This window comes from Zootermopsis nevadensis, unplaced genomic scaffold, assembly GCF_977971745.1.
Source record: "Zootermopsis nevadensis isolate Lab colony 2312 unplaced genomic scaffold, Znev_1.0 Znev_ptg000037l, whole genome shotgun sequence".
Lineage (NCBI taxonomy): Eukaryota > Metazoa > Arthropoda > Insecta > Blattodea > Termopsidae > Zootermopsis > Zootermopsis nevadensis.
This window is the reverse complement of record NW_028259169.1, coordinates 8,526,412-8,548,993: the sequence shown is the minus strand read 5'-3', so window position 1 is coordinate 8,548,993 and position 22,582 is coordinate 8,526,412. Positions and strand designations below refer to the sequence as shown.

The following is a 22,582-nucleotide window of genomic DNA, read 5'->3' as shown; positions in this document are numbered from 1 at the left end:
CACGTGCTACCATTGGTCCACTCCCATACCTGCTCCCATTGGCTCGGGGCAGGCTACACCTTTCACGTCCCTGCCTATAAAATCCAACTCCTCACACCCTATTGGCATATTCATCGCCCTGATGACGGAGGCAGTATGACCTCTGAAACGTTGGTTAACATCGACCAGACTACACAGCGCAATAACCCAGAAGACAGAAATCTTCATTTATCTTGTATCTTTACATCTTTTTTGTGTGGTACAGAGCCCATTCCACCTTGGTTAACAGAAGGGCGCACCGTTCTTATTCCGAAGAAAGGCGATTTGTCTAATCCGGAAAACTACCGACCTATTACCTGTCTTAATACTGTATACAAGGCGTTCACCTCCATCTTGAACGAACGCATACTGCACCATATTGACCCTATCTGGAAAGAGGTATATGAGCAGCGGGGTTCGAAACGTGGCATTGCAGGTTGCAAGGACAATCTGTTGATTGACAGATGCATCTGTCAAGATGCGGTCCATTATAAGCGCAACCTGTCAATGGCCTGGGTGGACTACAAAAAAGCTTTTGACACAACTTCTCATGAGCTAATTGTCATCTTGCTCAAAGTGCTGAAAGTCCAACCTGACATAGTGAAATGCATTGAAAATCTACTACCGCTCTGGAAAACGCGCTTCATTCTAACATCTGGGAAGCGTGTAGTGTCAACCGAGTTGGTATGCTACCATCGCGGAGTGTTTCAAGGTGACAGCTTGAGCCCTCTTCTTTTCTGCATCACGCTACTTCCTCTTTCCGTTGTGCTAAGACGTGAACGTGGCTACATGTGCGGTGCACCGTCCATCCGTAGCCACAAAGTCACACACCTTTTTTATATGGATGACTTAAAACTTTATGCTGCCAGCGACAGTGGCATTCAAAGTGCACTGAACACCGTGCAAGTATACACTCAGGATATCGGCATGGAATTTGGATTGGACAAGTGTGCAGTTCTGCATTTGAAAAGGGGAAGAAATAGGGATTTCGGCGAAGACGTGCAACTCGTGGACGGAAGCATCATACACCATCTTGATGCCGAAGAGTCCTATACATATCTTGGTGTGAGTGAGAGTCACGTCCAAGATGTCTCCAAGGTCAAAGAGGCTCTGTGCAGCAAGTATAGACACACCCTACGACAGATTTGGAGTTCCGAGCTCTCTGGTAGAAACAAAGTCACTGCTACCAACATGCTTGCTGTTCCGATCCTGCTCTATACTTTTGGAGCAATGAAGTGGACAGTTAACGAGTTGAAAAACCTGGACAGGGCCACCAGAAAAATGATGGCCATGCACCGAAGTCTTCACCCTAAATCTTCTGTCCAACGCATATACCTCCCGCGTCATCTTGGAGGTAGAGGTCTCTTGGGTCTGGAGAATCTTCACAACAGGATAGTTCTGGGCACAGCTCATTCCATCATTAATAGCTCTGACCCCCTTTTGACATTCGTATGTTCGCATGAGTCTGCGGGTGTAGGGGCGTTTATATTTCAGGCGGCAAAGAGAGCAGCAAATGACCTCGGACTTGACTTTGATACCAGCTCAGTTGTACAGCGAAGACAGTTGCCCCTCTTGACACTGACGTCAGATCAATTCAAGGGCACTGTTAAGAAGGCTGAGCAAACTTTGTTGCTCAAACAACATGCAGATAAACCCATGCATGGGGCCTTCTTCAAAAATGTAGAAAAAATGGGCTTGTCAAAAGACCTGACGTTCGCCTTTCTACGGTCGGCTGGACTAAAGTCTGAAACCGAGGGTTTCATCTTAGCGTGCCAAGATGGTGTGGTAAACACACTTGTGTACCGCCGAATGGTGATGGGTGTGGGGGTAGTGGATACTGTCTGCAGGGCATGCCGAATGCAACCAGAGACGTTGATGCATCTTTTGTCGGCATGTAAACATTATGCCAGCTGCGCCTACATTCATCGACATAACGCTGCTTTACGTATACTCTACTACCACCTGAGACACTTTTACGGCATAGATAAGACACCCGTTTTGCCGTACGCTCCTGGGGACATTGAGTCCGTCGTTGAGAACGACAAATGTAAAATTTATTGGAACTATTCGTTCCCCACTACCAGGCAGTTAACAGCCACTAAACCTGACATCGTTCTCATCGATACCTCTGGATGCACCATGTATGTCATCGAGTTTTCGGCCCCGGCTGAAACCAACATAGTTGTGAAGGAGGCTGAAAAACGGACCAAGTATCAAGACCTTGTGTTTGAGCTAAGACAGCTGTACCCAGGATTCACTGTCAAATTAATCGTCCTCATAATCGGAGTTCTTGGAGGAGTCAAGTCGTCACTGCTGGCTAACATCAAGCTCATTCCGGCATGCCAGCGTAACGCTGAAGCACTACTCAGCCGGATGCAAAAGGCCGTGCTTCTTGGGTCGCTCCGACTACTACGTGCGCACGACCCCAACTCACTGTAGCCGCCCATCTCGTGGTTCGAGCCGTGACTACAGTTTCATCTGGGCTGCAAGCATCGGAGTTATGACGGCAACACGCCTGAAGTTTTTGGCTGCTTGTGGACCAATTAAACAATTCATAATAATAATAATAATACCATAAAATAAAATTATATAATATATGTGGCACTTGCTAAAAACAATATGGATCCCGGAAATGGCTCAGCCAATGTGCTCATTAATTCAGAATTGTTATTACAAAATAACAAGGGCCACACACACACACACTCTATACGGATATCTGAAATGTCAAGTTCATTGTGGCCATTAATCCATGTTTCAAGACTTTACTATAAGGTTTTGGGAACTATTATTCATTCCACTTCAATATTTTCTTTTATGTAGGCTTACTGTCAAGAAACTGGAATCCAAAATCTTTAATTAATGCAACCAGATTTAGGTCATAATTATGTGTGAAAAACAGTAAAATGTCAACTGGGTGGGAGTGGAATTCCAAATTTTTGACTGCCATTGTAGATTTGTGAAGAAGATACAGTTTTAACAATTTGTTAACATTCACCATATTATACAATGGCAATATGATTTTCTAGTTTATATTTGAATTAATATTGTGATTTTAATGTTCATTCTGAAAACATAACTTTATTAAATAATTTGGCCTTGCATTTTGAGACCAAGAAACATACATTACTGTAAAAAAACACTCACTCTGATACTGGCTACAGTTTATGTTGTAATACTGAAATCATCTTATCTAGAAGATTTTTAACCTTTCAAAACCTCAGTAGAAGACAGAAATATTTATGCCTTTGGTGGTATTAACGTGTGTCACCTAGTGCAGTGTTCCTCAACTGGTATGCCATGGCACACTGATGTGCTGCCACAAGGTTACAGGTGTGCCACAAATTTTTAAAAGAAATTGTATATTAACTTCTTATAGTTAGAAAAAGGCAATGTCTTAACTTCTGTAATTATAATTCATAATACACACACACACACACATCAATGGTTTTATTCAGCATGTGCTAATGTTTTGTTTCATAAGCCTAAATCATTATAAAGCGAGGGTTTATATGAATAGTTTTATATCTTTCCATCATGAGGTAAAATTATGTAGTGTACCACAGTGGAAAAAGCGTTTATGGAACACAGACCTAGTGCACAGACAACATGCTGTAACAAAGACGGCCGTCTTCTGGGTTGTTGTGCTGTATAGTCTGGCAGACGTTTACAGATGTTTCAGAGATCCTTGCTGCGTCCATCATTAGACTACATGGCACAACAACCCTGATGACAGCCATCTTCAGATTCACCACCATGAGAACTTCAAATTCTACAACATGCTGTATTCCTTTCCATTTTAACAACTTATAGTTTCTGAACAATAAAAATAATGTGCTCATGAAAATCTGCTGCTTTCTTTTGAAACAGGGATGAAAATTGTTCATGTCATAACATGATGTCATTACAAGGTTTGAAATTCCAAATATCACATTTCATAAGTATCTGTCCACTTACCAACATCTCTGTAGATCTCCACATCTTCATCATAAACATTGTAGTATGGCTCATACTGAATAGGGTTGTATTGCTGAGAGTTGTTGTACACATTTGGACTCACAGATGCTTGCACTGCTGGCTGATGAATGTATGTTACTGGAGTAACACTGGGTTCCACTCTGCAGGAAAATAATTCTGTATTATTTAAGCTTCTTCTGTACAAACAATTTTCAGTTTTTTTTTTCAGTTTCTGCACACATGAAATATGCCTAAACTTGCTTTGTGATTTATTTATTTCACTTCTGTTCTAAACTCAAGAATTTTTCTTTCATGTCTACAAAATAAGAAAGTGGTAGAGACTTTTTATTTCTTACGCACATAATGCCCAGTGACACATTTTGTATCTACCAGTGTACATGTATTAAATATTGGTATTTTAATGGCAGTTGCGAATGCAGAGTATAACACAAATATTTATATTTTTTACATGTATTTCCATAAGGTCTAATTTAGTTTCTTATGGTTATTATCCTCAAATCCATTGTAATATGAAATGTTCACTGCAGTAATAAGTTAGAAACAAATGCATTCTACTAGTTCAGTTTTATTAACTGTTTTTTTTAACACATAACCTTGTATAAAGACATAACATATACAATTCTTTTCCACTCAGATTAGTACACGTCTGATATTTTTTTCAGACTGTCTAACACACTGCCATGCTCTGAATAGCTCTGGCTTTCGTCCCACAAACTGGGCCATTGGTAATGCATTACAAGAGGACAAAATAAACTCTGAGATAAACTTACTAGTTCAGACAAGTTGTTGAAAATGTTCCCCTTGTGATCATAAACATGCATTGCAGCATGAGAACATGTTTTGATGGACATGTTGCAGCTCTGATCAGAAAATCCAGGATATTTCTTCCCAAATATTTTGTAAAGTTCACACAATGTTTGAGGATTACTTTTATACATTTTATCTTTCAAACTACCCCACATATAAAAATTACATGGCATGAGGTCTGAAGAATGAGCTGCCACAAGCCTTTGCTTACAACTCTAGCACCAAACACATCATTTATTGCAGCTATGGAGTTACTGGCTGTGTACACTATTGTTGAATCCTCTCTTCCTCTGTTAATTCTGGGAAAACCTGTTCAATGTCAATTAATATAATATGCCTTTCTTGGTTAAGTGTATTAATAAGAAAACAGTGCCAATTATTCAGCTTTCACTAATTCCACATAAACACCAACTTTCAGAAAATGAAGTGGCACTTCACAAAGAATTCTAGGGTTTTGCAAGGATCAGTATTGGTTATTATGCATGTTCACACATCAATTTAAATGAAATCAGATTTCATCAAAAAAAGAATAATTGTGAGTCAAGTGTACCTTCATCCACTGATCGGATAAACCAGTTACAAAAATATATCCTTGTAGATTAGTCTCTTGGCAGTGAATGCACATGTTATTTTTTACAGAAAAAGTTTCAGTAATTTTGTAATTTGTTGCTGATACGACTGAAATGTTGGCTCGCTGAGCTAGTTCTTCCAGTGATTTTATTAGTTAATGCTCCAATCTTACACCAGCATCATCAATATAAGATTTGAGGTTTTCACAGCGGTGAGTATGAAGATTTCTGTCTTCTGGGTTGTTGCGCTGTGTAGACTGGTCGATGTTAACCAACGTTTCAGAGGTCATACTCTCTGATGACGGAAGCAGTATGACCTCTGAAACGTTGGTTAACATCGACCAGTCTACACAGCGCAACAACCCAGAAGACAGAAATATTCAGTATCATCAAGTTTTTCGTCAGTCAATATATGATGCATTCTTTTCATTTTCTTAACAAGTACTGAACCCAGAGTTTTAAATTTATTAATAAAACAATGAATGGCAGATCTTGCAGGAATATCAACACCAGGGATTTTTTTAATTATCTGTTACTGTGTACCATCTTGAGTACTAACCTGCACTCAGCCTAGACATTTGAGTCACTGATAAAAGAGTAGCCACTGGCCCACATCTTAAAAGGTATGTTGTCATCAGAAGCATTGCATTATGTGGTCCAAATACAAAATGAGAACCATGTATTAAGCAAGATGTGATTAGTAGTAAAGTTGTATTCTGTACTGTCCACTGAGGACTATACAACCACATTCTTAATTGAATTTTAGTCTGGACTAAAATACAAATTTATTACTGGAGTAGGACTATTCTACATGCATAAATGAATACATATGTTAATAGCATGTAAGGTTTGAAGTTGTCACAGCAGTGAAGATATTGATTTTAGCATCATGTGTAGACTTGTATGTAATTACCAACATTACATAGAAACATAGTGCCTCCATCTACAAGAATACATAATGCCACAAACTAGAAGACCAAAATCAATAGCTCAAAAATAGTTCTGTTATCTCTGAAATGCAATGAATTCATAAACAGCTGTGTTAAGCACTTTTTTGTCTAAATACATAATTCCACTAAACAAAATCCAATTCTGGCTTTAATGGACAATAAAGATTTCACTATAGCTGATGACTTAAAAGCACTTACAAAATACCCACTAGTTCAAAGGAGTGTTTTAATGAAAGTTATAAACACTAATAAAATCTTGTATCATATATACCTTTATAATGCTATTTTTAGGAACTTCTGAACTAGGCTAATAAAATTTAACTATCAACCTTCTTCTTGCCCCATCCATTCACACTACATGCCCCGACCATCTCATTCTTCTCGACTTAATAACAATAACCTTCACAGGGTTAATAATTATAAATAACTTTCAGCGGGGAAGAACAACCAAATTCTGTACAGGGCAGTGAACAAGACTGCAGTGTCATACCTGCTATACCGTGGCTGAAAAAAATGGTAATTTAGCATTGTGCTATTATGACACATTTCCAGTCAGAATGTACTTAACATGATGCATAGCTTATAAATGTTAAAGACATTAATTGCACTTTATTTGTTTTCTGAGGTATGTTTCCAAAGTTGGCTCTGCTCTCATATTCAGCTAATAGGTTACCAGAAAGCAGGAAGATTTTTACTAATTTTCCATTTTAAGGTTGGTAGTTGTGATGATTAGGGATGGAACGCAGACCTTCTGAATACCAGGTTAGTATGTCAACCACTAGATAATTAATGTTTAATTTTAAAAATAAAAAACAAACATAAAGGATTCTATCAGTGGAACGACAGCTAGTCAGTCTCCTGAAGGTGGGGTAAAGCCAAGTTCCAGAACATTATGTATAACAAATAAATATCAGACAAGAGACAACGTCCAACATAATAATAGTACAACTGAATCTACTGTTGTCACATAACTTTAAAAAACTATGAGACTAATAAAATCTGTTATAATATTAATAATAAGAAATAGAAATAACATTGATGATCAAGCAATCACAGCAAAATTAGAAAATGACTTACAGACAGCAACTTAAGAAGAAGGGATTACTATCTTGAAGTTTCAGCAAAAGAAACAATTTTAATGAATGTGCAAGGAAGAAAACATATAGGAATAAGCAGTCACAGAGAATCAATGAACAGAATAAGCCAATTAATGTAACTGCTTTTGATACTTGATATCAATTTTTTCTAAAAATTGCTACAGAGAGGAAATTACACAATATTCTCTGAAGTTCTTCCATCATCTCCATCATGACAACTGTACCTGAAAGCTTGTTCCACTTCAGTGTCTGAAAGAACAGTCCTGGATAGTGGTCATATTACCCCTGTCGCTATGCCTTCAGATACACAGTCATGCACCTTATTCTTAAACTCAATGGATCCAGAGACCACTTTGGATAACATGACTCCATGGAAGCTTGTCCTCTTTAGGAACACCTCCAAGCCTACATGTTGGATTCACTCACAGATAATTTATGTCACAAAGACCAGCAAACTATAGTTCCTTTTACTAGCATCTTTGCCGTAATAAGCAATTCCTAATAGCCTACAATATTGTTCCATAGCTTTCTGCAATGACTGGAATTTCAAACCTTTTATGGTTTGCGACCTTTAAAATGTTGTGGGCAGGGAAAGTACGTTAAGATAAGTATGAAATTACTTATGGTATTACTTTTCACAGTAATTACCAAAATGTATGCACAATATGAGCAGTGTGCATGTGTAACTACAAAATAAATAGTGCCTTGAATTCTGCTTCTCCTTTGCTCTGCACAAACCAAGCAGTAACAAGCTGAGCATCTTACTCCTTTCAAATTTTTATGAGTCAAGAAACTTTACCATATGATTTCTTATGCCATGATGCAGAAACGAACTGTCATTTTCTCCTGCCCAACTATAACATTTCTTTGGATGATTCACATGTCAACTGGCAATACCACTCTTTGCTGTGACACTTTTTTTTTCGCATTGGTGGTTAGCAGGATTCACGACCCATCAATACATGGGTTCGATCGGGACCGCGACATTTAACACCCCTGCTGTGACCCCCTTTTGCGAGATGATGATGATGAAAGTGGAGTAATTGTTGGGATGCCACGGAAGCCCCCGGAGGAAAACTCCGTGGTGCCTAGACCACGGCCTTGCCCAACACAAGTTGTAAATCTGAGCACCGCCGGGAATCAAACCTGGAACCCCAGGATTACAAGGCCAGCGTTCTAACCGCTAGACCACCGTGGCGGTGCTGTGACACTAATAACTCTACTATAAGCAATGTAATCAGAATTACATTTCTGTGTCTTTTACTGTGGTCTTCATGGCAACTTGTCAACAGTGAACTGAGGGCAGTTCAAAAGATTACAGTGTTATGTCATGGAAGAAGGAAACAAAAGTTTCTTCTGTGACGCACATGTTTACATAATCTTCTCTGGCTGTGACTGAACTCAGTACACTAATGGCTTAATGAAGCATGTAGTGGCACTAATCCTTGGCCTTTTAACAAACATTGCAATGAAGGAATATGGAAACATTTTTATATTATGTTTTGTATCATGAGCATTACACCCCTCCTCCCTTGGTGATGCGATTCATGGCCTCCAGCACGTGTAACCTGTCTACCTCACCTGATGTTCAAGCAACTTTGGCCAGTGTTTGGAGTGTAACAAAACATTCTGAAGGCTGATGTTACGAGGTGGGGATTTACTGTAGCTTCTTCAAAGATTACAAGTTCCCTGAACATGAATAGGACTGCCAAGTTCAAGTGTCTCATGTATGGACTAAGCAATGATTGTTCAACATGGCAAGAGTGTGCAGTTATCAACAGACATTAAGAGAGCGGAGTAACACTTTATTATGACATAAGAAGTGTAACGAATAGAGAACAACTATTTTAAGCATTTTTATATCAGTAGCTTCAAGAACAGTAAAGAGTAAATCATTATCAATTGTTTTAGAGTACTTAACAAATGCATAAGCTATAATGAATCCATGTGAAATCAGTAAAATTTTTACAATACCAATAGTGTTGTTCTTCTAAAGATTAAATGTTCCAATCTCAAGGAACCGTCCTCGATGGGCAAGACAGTGTACAGAGGCCTGCAGCATTTCCTCATTGAGGGAGTTGAAAACAAGGTCCACACCTCTACCATTTGTCTCTGACATGATGAGTTGCTCAAAAGAGGTGTCTCGAGAGCTGCCAATATTGCGGTCCATCAACTGGGAAAGAAGATTATATGCACACATGTTTGACAATTTGTATGCATTAAAAGCAAGAGAACTACCTTCAAATTACAAAACATTCTCAAAAGGGAGCATAAGATGACTTTACACATCCATTGTGAAAACACTCTAGGAATCTTACCTTCAAGGCCAAGTCCTTTCAATACCTGTTATGATTGCATGTCTTAAAAGCATATTATTTTACTTTTCATTTTCTGTCACTGTAGTCTAACCAGTGTTATAAATAGGGAAACCTGGAGGAAGAAAAATTTCCATTTCTGAATTTACATTCTGGACAGTAACGAATATTATGTATTCTATAAGGAACATACATCCATTTATAACTTGCAGGTCTAGACAAAAAGTTCTGCACTTTCTTTAACAGTGATGTAACAGATTCTCCTTGCTGAACAGTCTCAACATCATACCAATGCAAATCCCTATAACATATGTGGTAAGTTAAAAACATTCCAGACTATTTCAAACAGTGTACTGTGCCTGGGTCAAAGGCATGGATCCTGTACTATCTCAATGCATGAATGAGAATATTAATTATGGTAAAAACAGAATTTATGATTCTAGCCACAGAACCAGTACTCAGTTCTTTGGTCCTAGACATTCTTGATCATCTCTCATATGTACAAAGAAAAACAGTATTTTGCCCAACACAGAGAAAACCAAAATGTCCCACAATCTTCTCATGTTGAGGCCCAAATTTCCCCCCATACTAAACACCAAAAATTCAGATTAGATATTTGGAACTTATGACAGCTGCTGCCACGTCATGCATCACTGAGAACCCCCAGAGTCCACCCAGGCCAAAAACAAAAATTCACAACCAAGAAACCAGACACAAATTATGAATGTTCCTGGTGGAGGTATGGGAACATAATCTAACAGGACAAACTGACAGCTGCCCCACAATCAGAAAGAATAAAATAAAAAAAGGAGAGGAAAGAATATAAATAGGAAAATAGCACACATGTTCAGTCCTCCAGCAGATGGCTGAGACAGTAACGCTGTCATGTGAGAAATTCCATAACAGAGCACATAAGGACATAGAACATACTTCATTATTTGAAAGGGAACTCATTTGTTGCATTGTGACTAGAAATCTTTTGGTACTGACAGGCTTATGTAGAAGGTGATTATGTGTATGTGCAACTGTTTGGTCATGATGTTGCCACAAGCAGGCAATGCAGAAAGCTGAGCGGGGATGGGGAGCAGTATTTGAGTTCTGTGACAGTATGTTTCACATCGAAACTTCGATTTTTAATGAAATTCACACATAACACTCAGAATCTGTAAAATAATTCAATTTATCATGGCGGAAAATCTCCCCTATGTGTGCATGAGATAGGAAATAGGCTGTTGAAATACCTGTGGAAACTGTTTCTTCATGAATGCCCGTTTCTCCTGCGTGCCAACAGGAGTGAACACTGTACAACCTGCGTGCAGACAGATGTTGATGGCTGCCTGGCCTACACCCCCGCTCCCTAAGTGGACCAGCACAGACTCACCCTTTTTCATGTGACCGATCATCTCAAGTGCATAGTAAGCCTGTTCACAATAAAGCAAAGCAATAAGTTTTTATTTTTATGTTAAATTCTCTTTAGGTATAAAGGTGGCTCTGTTCTGGGTTGTTGCACTGTGTAGTTTGGTAGAGGTCTGCTGGTGTTTCGGAGGTGCATGTTTCCTGATGGTGGTGGCACCAGCCACCTCTGAAAGATCACAACTTTTATGAGCCTATACAGTAAAAGAACTCAGAAGATGAAGATTGCTGTCTTTTGGGTTGTTGCGCGCTGTAGTCTGATAGATTTCCACCAACATTTCAGAGGTCATACTGCCTGTCATCAGGGCAATGAATGTTAATCGCCCTTTTGACGGAGACAGTATGACTTCTGAACCGTTGGTGGAAATCTACCAGAGTACATAGCGTAACAACCCTGAAAATAGCCACCTCCATACTCACTGCCATTTATACCTGAAATCTCATTTTCTTTAGGGGACTGGCCCTTGCCCAAGTACCATGTCATAAAGATAAATACAAGGTGTGAATGTTAAGCTTCACAGTTTCTTGATCTCAAGATCACTAGTAGACCTGGGGGCATGATGAATCTCTTTTAAACTTACATGGGCTGGAAAACTTTACAAAAAAAAAAACAAAAAACAAAAAAAAAACATCTGTTTTTTCAAACTTGTTAAATAGTTATACATACATCATACAGCTTTAATATGTTCCATTGATCCATAAGTTAGTGAGATGACAGTAGACATAATAAACCATGGATATTAAAAAAACACAATTCACAATTTATACATTGTTAAATAATTATCAATTATTTGCACTGACTGGAAATTCTTTTTAGATAACAAAATACATAATAATTCTGTTAATAACAATTGGAAAGTGTGTGTTGATGCACACATTAAACTTAATTTTGAGTGGATTCCATCTGACTTCACCATATCCAGTTATACATATTAATATATGAAAGTAGTCAATATTATGTATTAGAAACAAAAGAACTTCAATTTATGTCAATAACTTGATCTATACTAATTTGTTCAATTACAGCACATTCTCTGTACTACATAAAGTGGAATTTAATTTATGCAGGTGCTACTTATATACCCTGCAGATTAATGGTAGAACTTTTAGAAACCCTCAATTACTGATAGCAGATATCCATAATGATTTAAGTGTTGCCCATTATATCTTCTTCAGTAATATGCATCAGTGATGTTTTACAGTAACTTGCAGTAGACAGATTGTGACTATATTTTATTACTGTGTTGCTTTCCTTGCTGGCCTACTACCACTGAACAAGGTTGCATTCTTTAGCTGAAAGATATTTGTCTTAGTGATCAGCAGCAGAATAAGAAGACTCTAAGCTACAGTTTATTAGAGGTTGTAACGTTACATTTCATACTGCACTTAATTTAGAGATCAATAAATAGCACTGTTTTAGACATCATACTTAATTTAGAATTTTGTGGTACAGCATACGTTAGCCTTTCATATTTAGTTTAGATTTATTTCGGTGCAAATAAACCCTTCGTATCTTATTTTGTCGTCTGTTACAAGAAAGACATTCAAAAGTAAGCATGTTGCTTTGACAACAAAATAGTAATACAGAAGCTAGTTGAAAGAAATTTCCACCAAAAATACAGCAGTTACATATGGCACGGGAGAAACAAATTTCTGCGAATAAAGAAATGAAACAATAACTGTTCTACCTATCATTATTCAAACAACAACTTTTTTAATTTGTCATAAATGAAACCACAGAAAGATAATGTGGATAGTTTTCCTTTGTCTAGATCTGGAATATATGGAGCTCTTTATGTAAGCTACCTGAACATATTCACACTGTTAGACACAAGGCCATGTGTTAGGAATAAAGTAACAAAAATGGAATTGACAAAATATGTAGTATATGCAGGAACTAATAAAAAATACATACAGAAATTTAGTTGGAAATAATAGTCACAACAGATATGCAGGCACAGAACTGACTATAACATTACAACAGAAATCAGAGACATAAATTTCAAATGGAGAGCCCAGAGGTGTCCTGTAACTTTGGCTTATTATCAAATCTGAAATGATATAGTGTACACTAAAAAATGTGTCAGATAAATTCAACATTAATTGAAGCCACTTTGTAGTTTTGATATAAGATTCTGAATGCTTAAGAGTAAATGTCCTAATATTTATTTAACTTCATCACTCACTGTTGCATAGGCTACAGGCACAGTTGCTGCATCCTCAAGAGTCCAGTGCTCAGGCACATTCCACAGCAAGTTCTGGTCTGCCAGCACCATCGATGCCAGGGCTACAGAAGTGACCATGCCCATAACTCGTTGCCCATTCTGGTCACTTCCAGAGAACTCTAGCCCTTCAACACAAAAATTCTTTAGTAACAAATTCCAAGTTTTCCTGAAATACAAAAAGCTGTGATGTAATATATAAAACAAACTATTACATTATGTGACGTGGAGACATATATACGTGTGTGTGTGTGTGTGTGTGTCCCTCAGAATTTCATGTTGATTGTGCAATTTCTCACAAGGGCACAGGACGTTCTTTAATAGTGAATGGAGAAACCAGCATATAGACACAGAGGACAGCGTAGATTTTGAAAGCTGACAAGAGAACTGATGAGCAGTAGACTATTATTTAACTACATAATAATTACTATTGGTTGGTTGGTGATCATTTCCTGTTAAGAGATTTTGGGCTCTATGAGATAATATTATAGCCATGGATATGTTGTTAAGGGCGTCCTACTATGTGCATGTACACAGTGTGGCACAGTTGTTACAACTTAGATATAAAATCATGTTTAAGACTGTACTACATTAAATCATACTACAATCTTAGTTAAGCAAAGATACATAGTGATTTTTTTTGTTAAAAAACATTAAATTTAAATTTTCATACATTGATTTATAAAAGAATAAAGAAAATGTGTTTTTAAGTATGACTTTAGATTTTTTTGCCATTCTTGATGGGAAATTTCCTAGTATTTGTAATCAACTATAATTCATCTTCAGAATTAACAAATTTAAACCTACATGCCCTTTTTTTTTTTGCTATCCAACTGGATCAGAATACGTGAAAGTGGGTGGTTCTTATGAACACAATAACCAACCTTAAGGTTCCTTATATACAGGGTAAATTCTTGGCCACATTAGCAGTTTTCAAATTCTTAAGATAGCTTATAACGCTATGAAGTTAGTTAATTCGACAACCTAACTTTCATTTACTCTCTGATATACTTCTTGTTCATGAAGTTGAACAATCACACATGTAAGTACGTCACCAAAGCAAAGATTACAATAGGTGCATACTGCTCCAAACAAAGTACACCAGTGTGTGAAGGGCACGGCACTTCACAGTACGGTCAGCTCATTAATTAACTATTTAGTTAAGACTGAGGTTCTCATAGCAGTAAAATTATTAATGTTGATGAATTCTTTATGGACTTGTAGGCAGACATCAACATTTCAGAAACACATACTGCCTCCACCTTCAGGGCTTCAACCTACAAGTCCACATGGTGTTACTTTCCAGGAGATCAGCATCGATACAGTTGTTTAATTAATTAGTTGACTACAAACAGAATACCAGGCTATATCAATGTGGAAGCAGAGTATGTATGAGATTTGAGATTCTTATTGTAGCAATGACATCAACTGTGGTTTTTAGGTTGTGATGCTGTGGAACCTTGTAAATGGTTACCTATGTTTCAGAGAAAGTATTACCCCAGTCTTCAGGGTCTTCTGTTCTTCAACACTTAAATTAAAATATTATTTTAAAACAAGAGTGCACGGTGTAACAACACAAGCAGTCACAGTCAAAGGCAGAATAGTTTTCTTAGCATCGTCTAGATTCTGCACTTCATATATCACGTCCGTTCTCACCAGATCCACCCGATGCCTGGAAGGTTTCTCAGTCAGCCTTCCTGTTGCTGTCATCACATCCTTAAAGTTAAGTGCAGAGTAATAAATATGCACCAGTTCTTCATTTGGTTCCAACTGAATGCTGAAACATTCCACATGTTAACATAAATCTGACTGTCTACATTCACGTGACTTGTTAACCTATCACCTGATATTATTCTGCAGTAATACAAATCAACTCAGTGCCACAAAAGTGGTTTTTAAGCAATGGAATTCCTTCAGGTTTCAATGAAATAGAATCCAATTCAAAGTCTGTCAAGTAAACTGATGGTTTAAAAGTAAGACACTGGTCTACTGAGTAAAAAACACAAGGTTCAAAGATGGTTATTTGAACGTAGATAATTCTGTATGATTTCGCAGTTCCTACATACTACTGATAAAGAGATAACTTTTAAGATGGAAATACTGTAAAGATGGAGAATTAGTGTGTATTTGATCAGTTTAGTAGATTAGATATGATTCTACAGAAGTTATATCATGAGAGATACAATATAATTATATGTGGTGATATAAATGTAAATTACTTAAATGATGATAACAGAAAGAAGCAACTTGATGCTGTCCTACAATCATATAATCTTACTAGTATTGTAACATTCCCCACTAGAGTTGGCATCTCCTCATGCATTGTAATTGATAATTTTTTCATTGATATAAACAGTATTGGAAAATATGTGATATACCCCTCTATAAATGGTCTATCAGATCATGATGCCCAAGAATTAATACTTCATAAGGCACAGGAACAGGGCAAAGGATATCATACTTATATAAAACGGTTAATAAATAACGATACTATAACAGATTTTCAATTAAAACTAAGTCAGGAAACATGGGAATTAGTTTTTGATGAAAATGATATTAATAATAGTTTTAACACATTTTTAAATATTTTCTTAAAAATTTACTATTCCAGCTTCCCTTTAACACAGATAAAATGTAAACAGAAAAATAATTCTTGGATTACACCAGGAAAACTAATGTCCTGTAAACATAAACGAGAACTCTGTAATAAATTAAGGAATAATAAGGATCCTACTCTTAGAACTTATTACAGAAATTACTCTAAAATATTGACCACAGTTATAAAAAAGGCAAAAAAATGGAGTATGATAAATGCATTCTAAATTCTGATAATAAAATTAAAACTACTTGGGGTATTATAAATAAAGAAGCAGGTAGAAATACAAATAGAGTTGAAATAAAAACACTAAAAATTGATAGTAAGAAGTTCAATAATCAACAAACTATTGCTGAAGAATTTAATAATTATTTTGTTAACATTGTAGATAGAAAAAAAGAGAAGATATTAATAATCCCATAACTGCAACTGATATTAATAATGATGAAAATTATATTCATTTCATGAACCAAGCCTTTTCTAATCCATACCCGAATATGAACTCCAAATGTTGTACGAACAAAGAAATAAAAAAATAATAAAGTCCCTTAAATTAAAAAAATTGCATGGATATGATGAGATACCACCTATGATTTTAAAAATAAGCTCGTCGTTTATAAGTTCACCTATAAATTATATATGCAATAAAATGTTAAGGAGAGGAGTATTTCCGGATAGATTAAAATATGCATTAATAAAACCATTATATAAGAATGGTGATATATGTGACGTGTCTAATTATAGACCTATATCACTTTTAACATCTTTTTCAAAAATATTTGAAACTATAATGTACTCAAGAATTTTGGATCATCTCAATAAATACAATATTTTAAGTACTGAACAATATGGATTTAGGAAAGGATTAAAAACAGATAATGCAATCTATAAATTGACTACAGAGATTTTAAATGCCATGAATAACAAACAAATAGTGGGAGGCATCTTCTGTGATTTGGAAAAAGCTTTTGATTGTGTTGATCATAAAATTTTGTTATTTAAGCTTAAATTTTATGGTATCAATGGGAAAGATCACGCACTCTATGAATCTTACTTAAATAACAGATACATTAGAACAGTATTACTTACTAATGACAATAGCAATACAGCCTCGGATTGGCATAAAGTTAGACATGGAGTTCCACAAGGGTCTATATTGGGACCTTTGTTGTTCCTTTTATACATAAACGATTTACCCAGTATAATAACTAAACTTGCTACACCTATAATTTTTCTCATTCTAATACAAACGACCTTAATAAACACATTCATGCAACATTTGAAAATATAAATAGATGGTTTAGAATGAACAGATTATCACTAAACTTTAATAAGACACATTATATTAATTTTAAAATTAAGAGAAAAATGTCAGATACTGTCACAATAAGTTATAATAATAAATTCATTAATCATATTTTCTGTACTAAATTCTTGGGAATTATGATTGATGGTGCATTAACTTGGAAGAATCATATTGATCTACTTATTAAAAAATTGAGCAAGGCTTACTATGTAATTAGACATATGAAACCATACATGTCTACTTCAATACTAAAGGCAATTTATTATGCTTTCTTTCATTCCTTAATGAGCTATGGCATCATTTTCTGGGGAAATTCATCTCGTAGTTACACTATTTTTCTCCTTCAGAAAAAGGCAATTAGAACAATGATGGGATGTGGCAATAGAGTCTCGTGTAGAAATATATTCAAAGAATTAGATATCTTACCGTTGGCATCACAATATATATTTTCTTTATTATTGTTTGTATTACAAAACAAAACTCTTTTTCCATCAAACATTGACTCTCATACTATTGATACTATACAGAGACAAAATTTGTATCTACCCCAAGCCAATTTAACTATTTATCAGAAAGGAGTTCACTATGCGGGTATAAAGATATTTAATAAATTACCCACAGAGGTTAAGAATACCTCAAATAATCTTAAAAAGTTCAAGGTTGCATTAAGGCATTTTTTAATTACTCACTCGTTTTACACTGTGGATGAGTACCTAATTGGATAACTATTGTAATAAAAATACTAATTATATTGTCTTGAATTTAGTATGCTGCTTGTCTAGATGTAATTCTTTAATGTATGTATTTTATGCTTTTATACTTGAGTTTGTGACATGTTCTATATCCACTATTGGATTTCTGGAACTTGTAAATAAATAAATAAAAATAAATTCTGCTAGGAGACTTCAATGCCAAAATTGGTCAGGAGGATATGTTCAAACCAACTATAGGGAGTGAGAGTTTACATGAATTTAGTAATGACACTGAGGTGAGATTAGTGAACTTTGCCACATCCAAAAATCTGATTGTCAATAGCACAACATTCTCACATCTTTATATCCATAAGCACACTTGGATGTCCCCTGATGGGATCACCCATAAATTAATTGATCACGTTTTGATCGATCAGAGGAAACAAACATCGTATAGGGGAGCGGACTGTGACACTGACCATTATTTAATGATAGCAAACAGGCGGGGAAGATATACAGGATTGAGAAATTCGGGGTCAAAAGACTGAGTGATGTAGAAACTAAGCAAGAGTATCATTTAAAATTTCTGCAATCCCAGAGAACGTTGAAGAGAATACAGAGAGCGGGGAAGTAGACGTCAATAATATACAGGAATTCAACTACACAGTAAATTATTTACTCAAATTAGGAAACTAAAATAAAAAATGTAGTGTTTTCAAGAGGGAGCATATTTGTTGAAGATCTATTTATTGCTACACATACTTTCAGGATGCTATATCAAGTGGAGCTGCTACTACCCCATATTTTTGCATTCTGACCATGTTGTTACTGTTAATTATAGGAAACTGGGGTGGCCTCAACTGACATAACATTATTATTGAATTTTGTCAGATTAGTTGCCTGATTCAAAAGTTTAAAAGTGTTAGGAATGGACATATAAAGTCAGCATAATAATGTGATTTTTTTCTTAAGAAAGTAAAGCAAGCTAACAGTGATAGTGATAACATTTACCTCACTTGGCATTAAATTTTAAGAACATTTATTCTGGTCCCTCATCACTATAATGGAACTTTAAAGTAATCACATTACTGTGTACAAGAGTTGATCAGCACCTGTCAGGGTCCAGATTTCCCTCCAGCCACCTGAAGCTGGAGAAATCTCCTCGGGTCATTATGCTGACATAGGCATGTGGCACAGTAACAGTGGCACAGCTGTCTAGTGGCAGGTGTCGGTATGACCCCCACTTTCCATCACTGTATACATTCATAACAAGATCTTTAATGGGCGTGCTGATGTATCCAGAATAAAATAACACCTGAAAATATATACAAAATGTTTCAGAGATCTCATACTGAAATATACCTTCTGCTTGTTCACTTATATATTTAAGTTTCCTTGGCTTACGAGTTCACAATACCTCAGATTGAAAGAAACACATTGAGTATATTATTATTCCCAAATTAAGCTCTGCGTGCCTTGCCATGAGAACAGTCATACCACCCATGACAATAGATACTTTAAAGCTAGTTTACTTTGCTTATTTCCACTCTGTGGTGTCTTATGGATTAATCTTTTGGGGGAATTCAACAGACAGTAATAAAGTTTTTTACATGCAAAAGAAAATAATTAGAATAATGGAAGGTGTCAAGAGCAGGGTTTATTGTAGAAAATTGTCTCGTAAATTTAATATACTTCCACTTGCAAGTGAAGTCATACTCTGCTTGCTATAATTTGTGGTGGAAAAATTGGATAATCTTAAAAGAAATACAGATGTACATAATTTAAATACAAGACGTAAACATGACCTATGTGTGCCAAATGCTAACTTTACTAAATATCAGAAAGGGGTGTACTATACAGGTATCAAGTTGTTTAATAATCTTCCACCAACAATTAAAAGTCTAAATTATGATATAAAGGTATTCAAGCCTGCATTGAAAGATTACCTCTTTACTCACTCCTTCTATTCTGTAGATGATTTCATCTCTGCTGAAAATGTTTAATCTTTATATCCATGATCTACGTATATGCAAAGCAAAACTTTTGTATTTATATTTAAAATTCTGAGGTTATGTACATTGATGTGTGAAACACGTACTTGTTATTGTGTCGAAAATACAGAAGTTTATGTATATTGAATGAAGTCCTGAGGTTTATGTATATTGCAGGAAATGATTTGTTCTCCATCCTTTGATTGAGTCCTAAGAAGGATCTATGGAATGTAAATAAACTCTAATCCCTAACATACCTGAATACTGCACTTTCCTATCCAAGTCACAAACACTCCAGGTGCCTCATTCTGTCTGGTTCTTCACATCTCCAACTCCAAATAAGCTGCTTCCCCATCACGCACACAACTGATCTTCTGAAACACTGATATTCAGATAACTTTGTCTGCCATCTCTTGGTAATATTACTCCACACACTACAGATACAGTTCACGAGAAATTTGCCACTAAGCACATCCCCTGATCTCAAACTCCTCTTTCAGACAGACAAGGCACTCACACTGAATCTATAACCGTACACCTCCTCGGAAAGCAAGGAGATCACACGAGGGCCTGAGGTCTTCCTTGTGGCATTGTGAGGCATGCTACTAACTCGTGATACTTGGTCACTAGGAATCTAAAGTGTGCGACCGTGGTGTGGTGGCCACATAACCAACATTACAACCTGTAACCCTAGCTGATTACTTCTACCTTGTCCACTGCGATAGGCTCTTACACAAACTTAAATAAACAGCTACTGAATTTCCACAAGCAAGTCACTAAAACTGAGGCTGCCAACACGTGTCTGTGGATCATCCCAACCGCATCGCCTGATGAATTGTGTCCATCATGCACAATGATCATGTCAGCTCCCGGTGCAAAGTCTTGCTACCTCTGTAGTAATGATGGACTCGTAAATGCGTAACGTCTATAGTATCCCATATGCTTGCAGGCACGCCTACCTGAAACAAAACCATGTACCGAAATAAACATCCGCATTGAGAGACCAGTATTAATTCTTACTACGAAGGCACTCTACACCACATTACTGATCAACTGGCCAACTAAACCGACCTTCCATGCAACCAAAATATTTCTCACTTTACGTCCTTCACACAAAGATGACACACATCAATTCTAATAAAATCAAATTAACTTCCACGCCATGGCAATATATATATATATATATATATATATATGACAGTGAATCTGCACTAGACTCGTAATGCAGCCCACGATCACGCCGACCGCAGAATTAGCCATTCTCCTCATACGCAGGGACGGCAACGTCGAAAAAAACAGCGAACACATCCCGCCACCGCTGAACTAGCGATATTCGATGATCGTTATATGCCCACCCTGACGAACTCCTCTGCCATCTAACGACAAAAGGGCTGAAGTAGATGTCCTACCTAGCACACTCCACTGCACTGCCGAACGAAATGCTGCCTGAAATACCACTCCACAAATTCTAAAATCATAAGCAGAAACGGGGTTGCTGGAAAGTACTTCCGTGACCGCCATTAGTTACATCTTAGCCCTTAAAAATGACAGGAACTACAAACAAATGAAGGCGAAACACGCCTACCGTCACCTATAATAAACCAACTACCAAACATAATCATAACCTAAAATCATTTATGAAACCAACCACACGGAACAACACCTAGGATCGTAAAATACAGCTCAATCAACTTAGCACGAAGCACTATGAAACAAATAACACACATTTCGTAACTAGATCGCCTACATTCTGGCACACATTGCCTCTCGGTCACCCGAATTGTTACTGAACCCAGCGGCGTTTAACACCCTGCTTAGATCAAAACCAGACACAAATCTTTAATACCTACACGACTATCTATAACACAAGACACCGAGTGAAAGCGTCCACTGCTAACCGTAGTCTCGGACACGAACTTCCACTCGTCAGACTTCATGTTGGCATGTAGACACTCAACACCTCACGCGGATTCAGCAGCGACATCTTCCCTGTTTATTCAATTCTTGGAACTAAATTTGCAGAAACTAATAAGATGAAACGCGGGCTGCGTCAATTAATCAGGCCAACCAACATCACATATAGAAAACCAACTACCAAACATTTCCATAACCTAAAAATCTTCCATCATTTATGAAAACAGGTAGGATTTCGTAAAATACTGCACAATGAACTTAGCGCGAAGCATTCTTAAACGATTATTCCATATGTCGCCACGGGATTGTACTGCACGACTCTCTTTAGCACACCGACTGACTAAGCCCACTGGTAACCGTACTTACGAACACGAACTTCCCTTCGTCAGACTTCATTATGGCACTTGCAGCACTCAACACCTAATACAGATATTCCCTGCTCGATAATTTCTCACAACTAAATTTGCAGGAGGGCGTAGACCTTCTGCTTGTTCACTTATATATTTAAATTATATCCTTTTATTGAGACATGAATAATGCAGTCATTCGAACTGATGAATCTAATATGAATTATTCTAAGGCTCCTTATTATCATCATAATGTTACTCAATAAGTTTAATAAACATTAATGTTCATTGTCTTCACACAAAAGGCACATGTATTTAATTCAACCTTTTGAAACTCCATGAAACAGAGTCTTTCTTCCAAGCTGATGGT

The 22,582-nt window shown here is 36.7% G+C and overlaps 1 protein-coding gene across 8 annotated transcripts; it reads right to left on the bottom strand.

The window, feature by feature from the left end:
- Positions 1 to 2,055: 2,055 nt before the first annotated feature.
- On the bottom strand, positions 2,056 to 21,946 carry LOC147871891 (fatty acid synthase-like). 8 transcript variants are annotated; one of them, XM_087359897.1, is made up of 9 exons: positions 21,802 to 21,946; positions 20,209 to 20,910; positions 19,073 to 19,275; positions 15,023 to 15,143; positions 13,331 to 13,510; positions 10,973 to 11,152; positions 9,391 to 9,589; positions 3,973 to 4,133; positions 2,056 to 2,549 (listed from the first exon to the last, which is right to left on the bottom strand). In XM_087359897.1, the coding sequence occupies exons 3-7, from the start codon at positions 19,225 to 19,227 to the stop codon at positions 9,407 to 9,409; spliced, it is 819 nt and encodes a 272-aa protein (XP_087216023.1). In that variant the 5' UTR covers positions 19,228 to 19,275; positions 20,209 to 20,910; positions 21,802 to 21,946; the 3' UTR covers positions 2,056 to 2,549; positions 3,973 to 4,133; positions 9,391 to 9,406. The 8 variants fall into 8 exon arrangements, with proteins under 8 accessions (XP_087216023.1, XP_087216016.1, XP_087216015.1 ...); XM_087359890.1 differs by lacking the exon at positions 13,331 to 13,510 and having other exon boundaries at positions 20,209 to 20,333; positions 20,469 to 20,910; XM_087359889.1 differs by lacking the exon at positions 13,331 to 13,510 and having other exon boundaries at positions 2,056 to 2,546.
- Between the last annotated feature and the right edge of the window lie 636 nt (positions 21,947 to 22,582).

Bases quoted from the DNA above. Each gene is read 5' to 3' on its own strand.
- LOC147871891 (XM_087359897.1), bottom strand. From the start codon at position 19,227: ATGAATGTATACAGTGATGGAAAGTGGGGGTCATACCGACACCTGCCA. The intron at 13,511-15,022 runs GTGAGAACGGAC...TTGTTACTAAAG, and splicing joins CCAGGCATCGGGTGGATCTG to AATTTTTGTGTTGAAGGGCT. The intron at 11,153-13,330 runs GTGAGTGATGAA...TATTGTGAACAG, and splicing joins TGCCTGTAGCCTATGCAACA to GCTTACTATGCACTTGAGAT.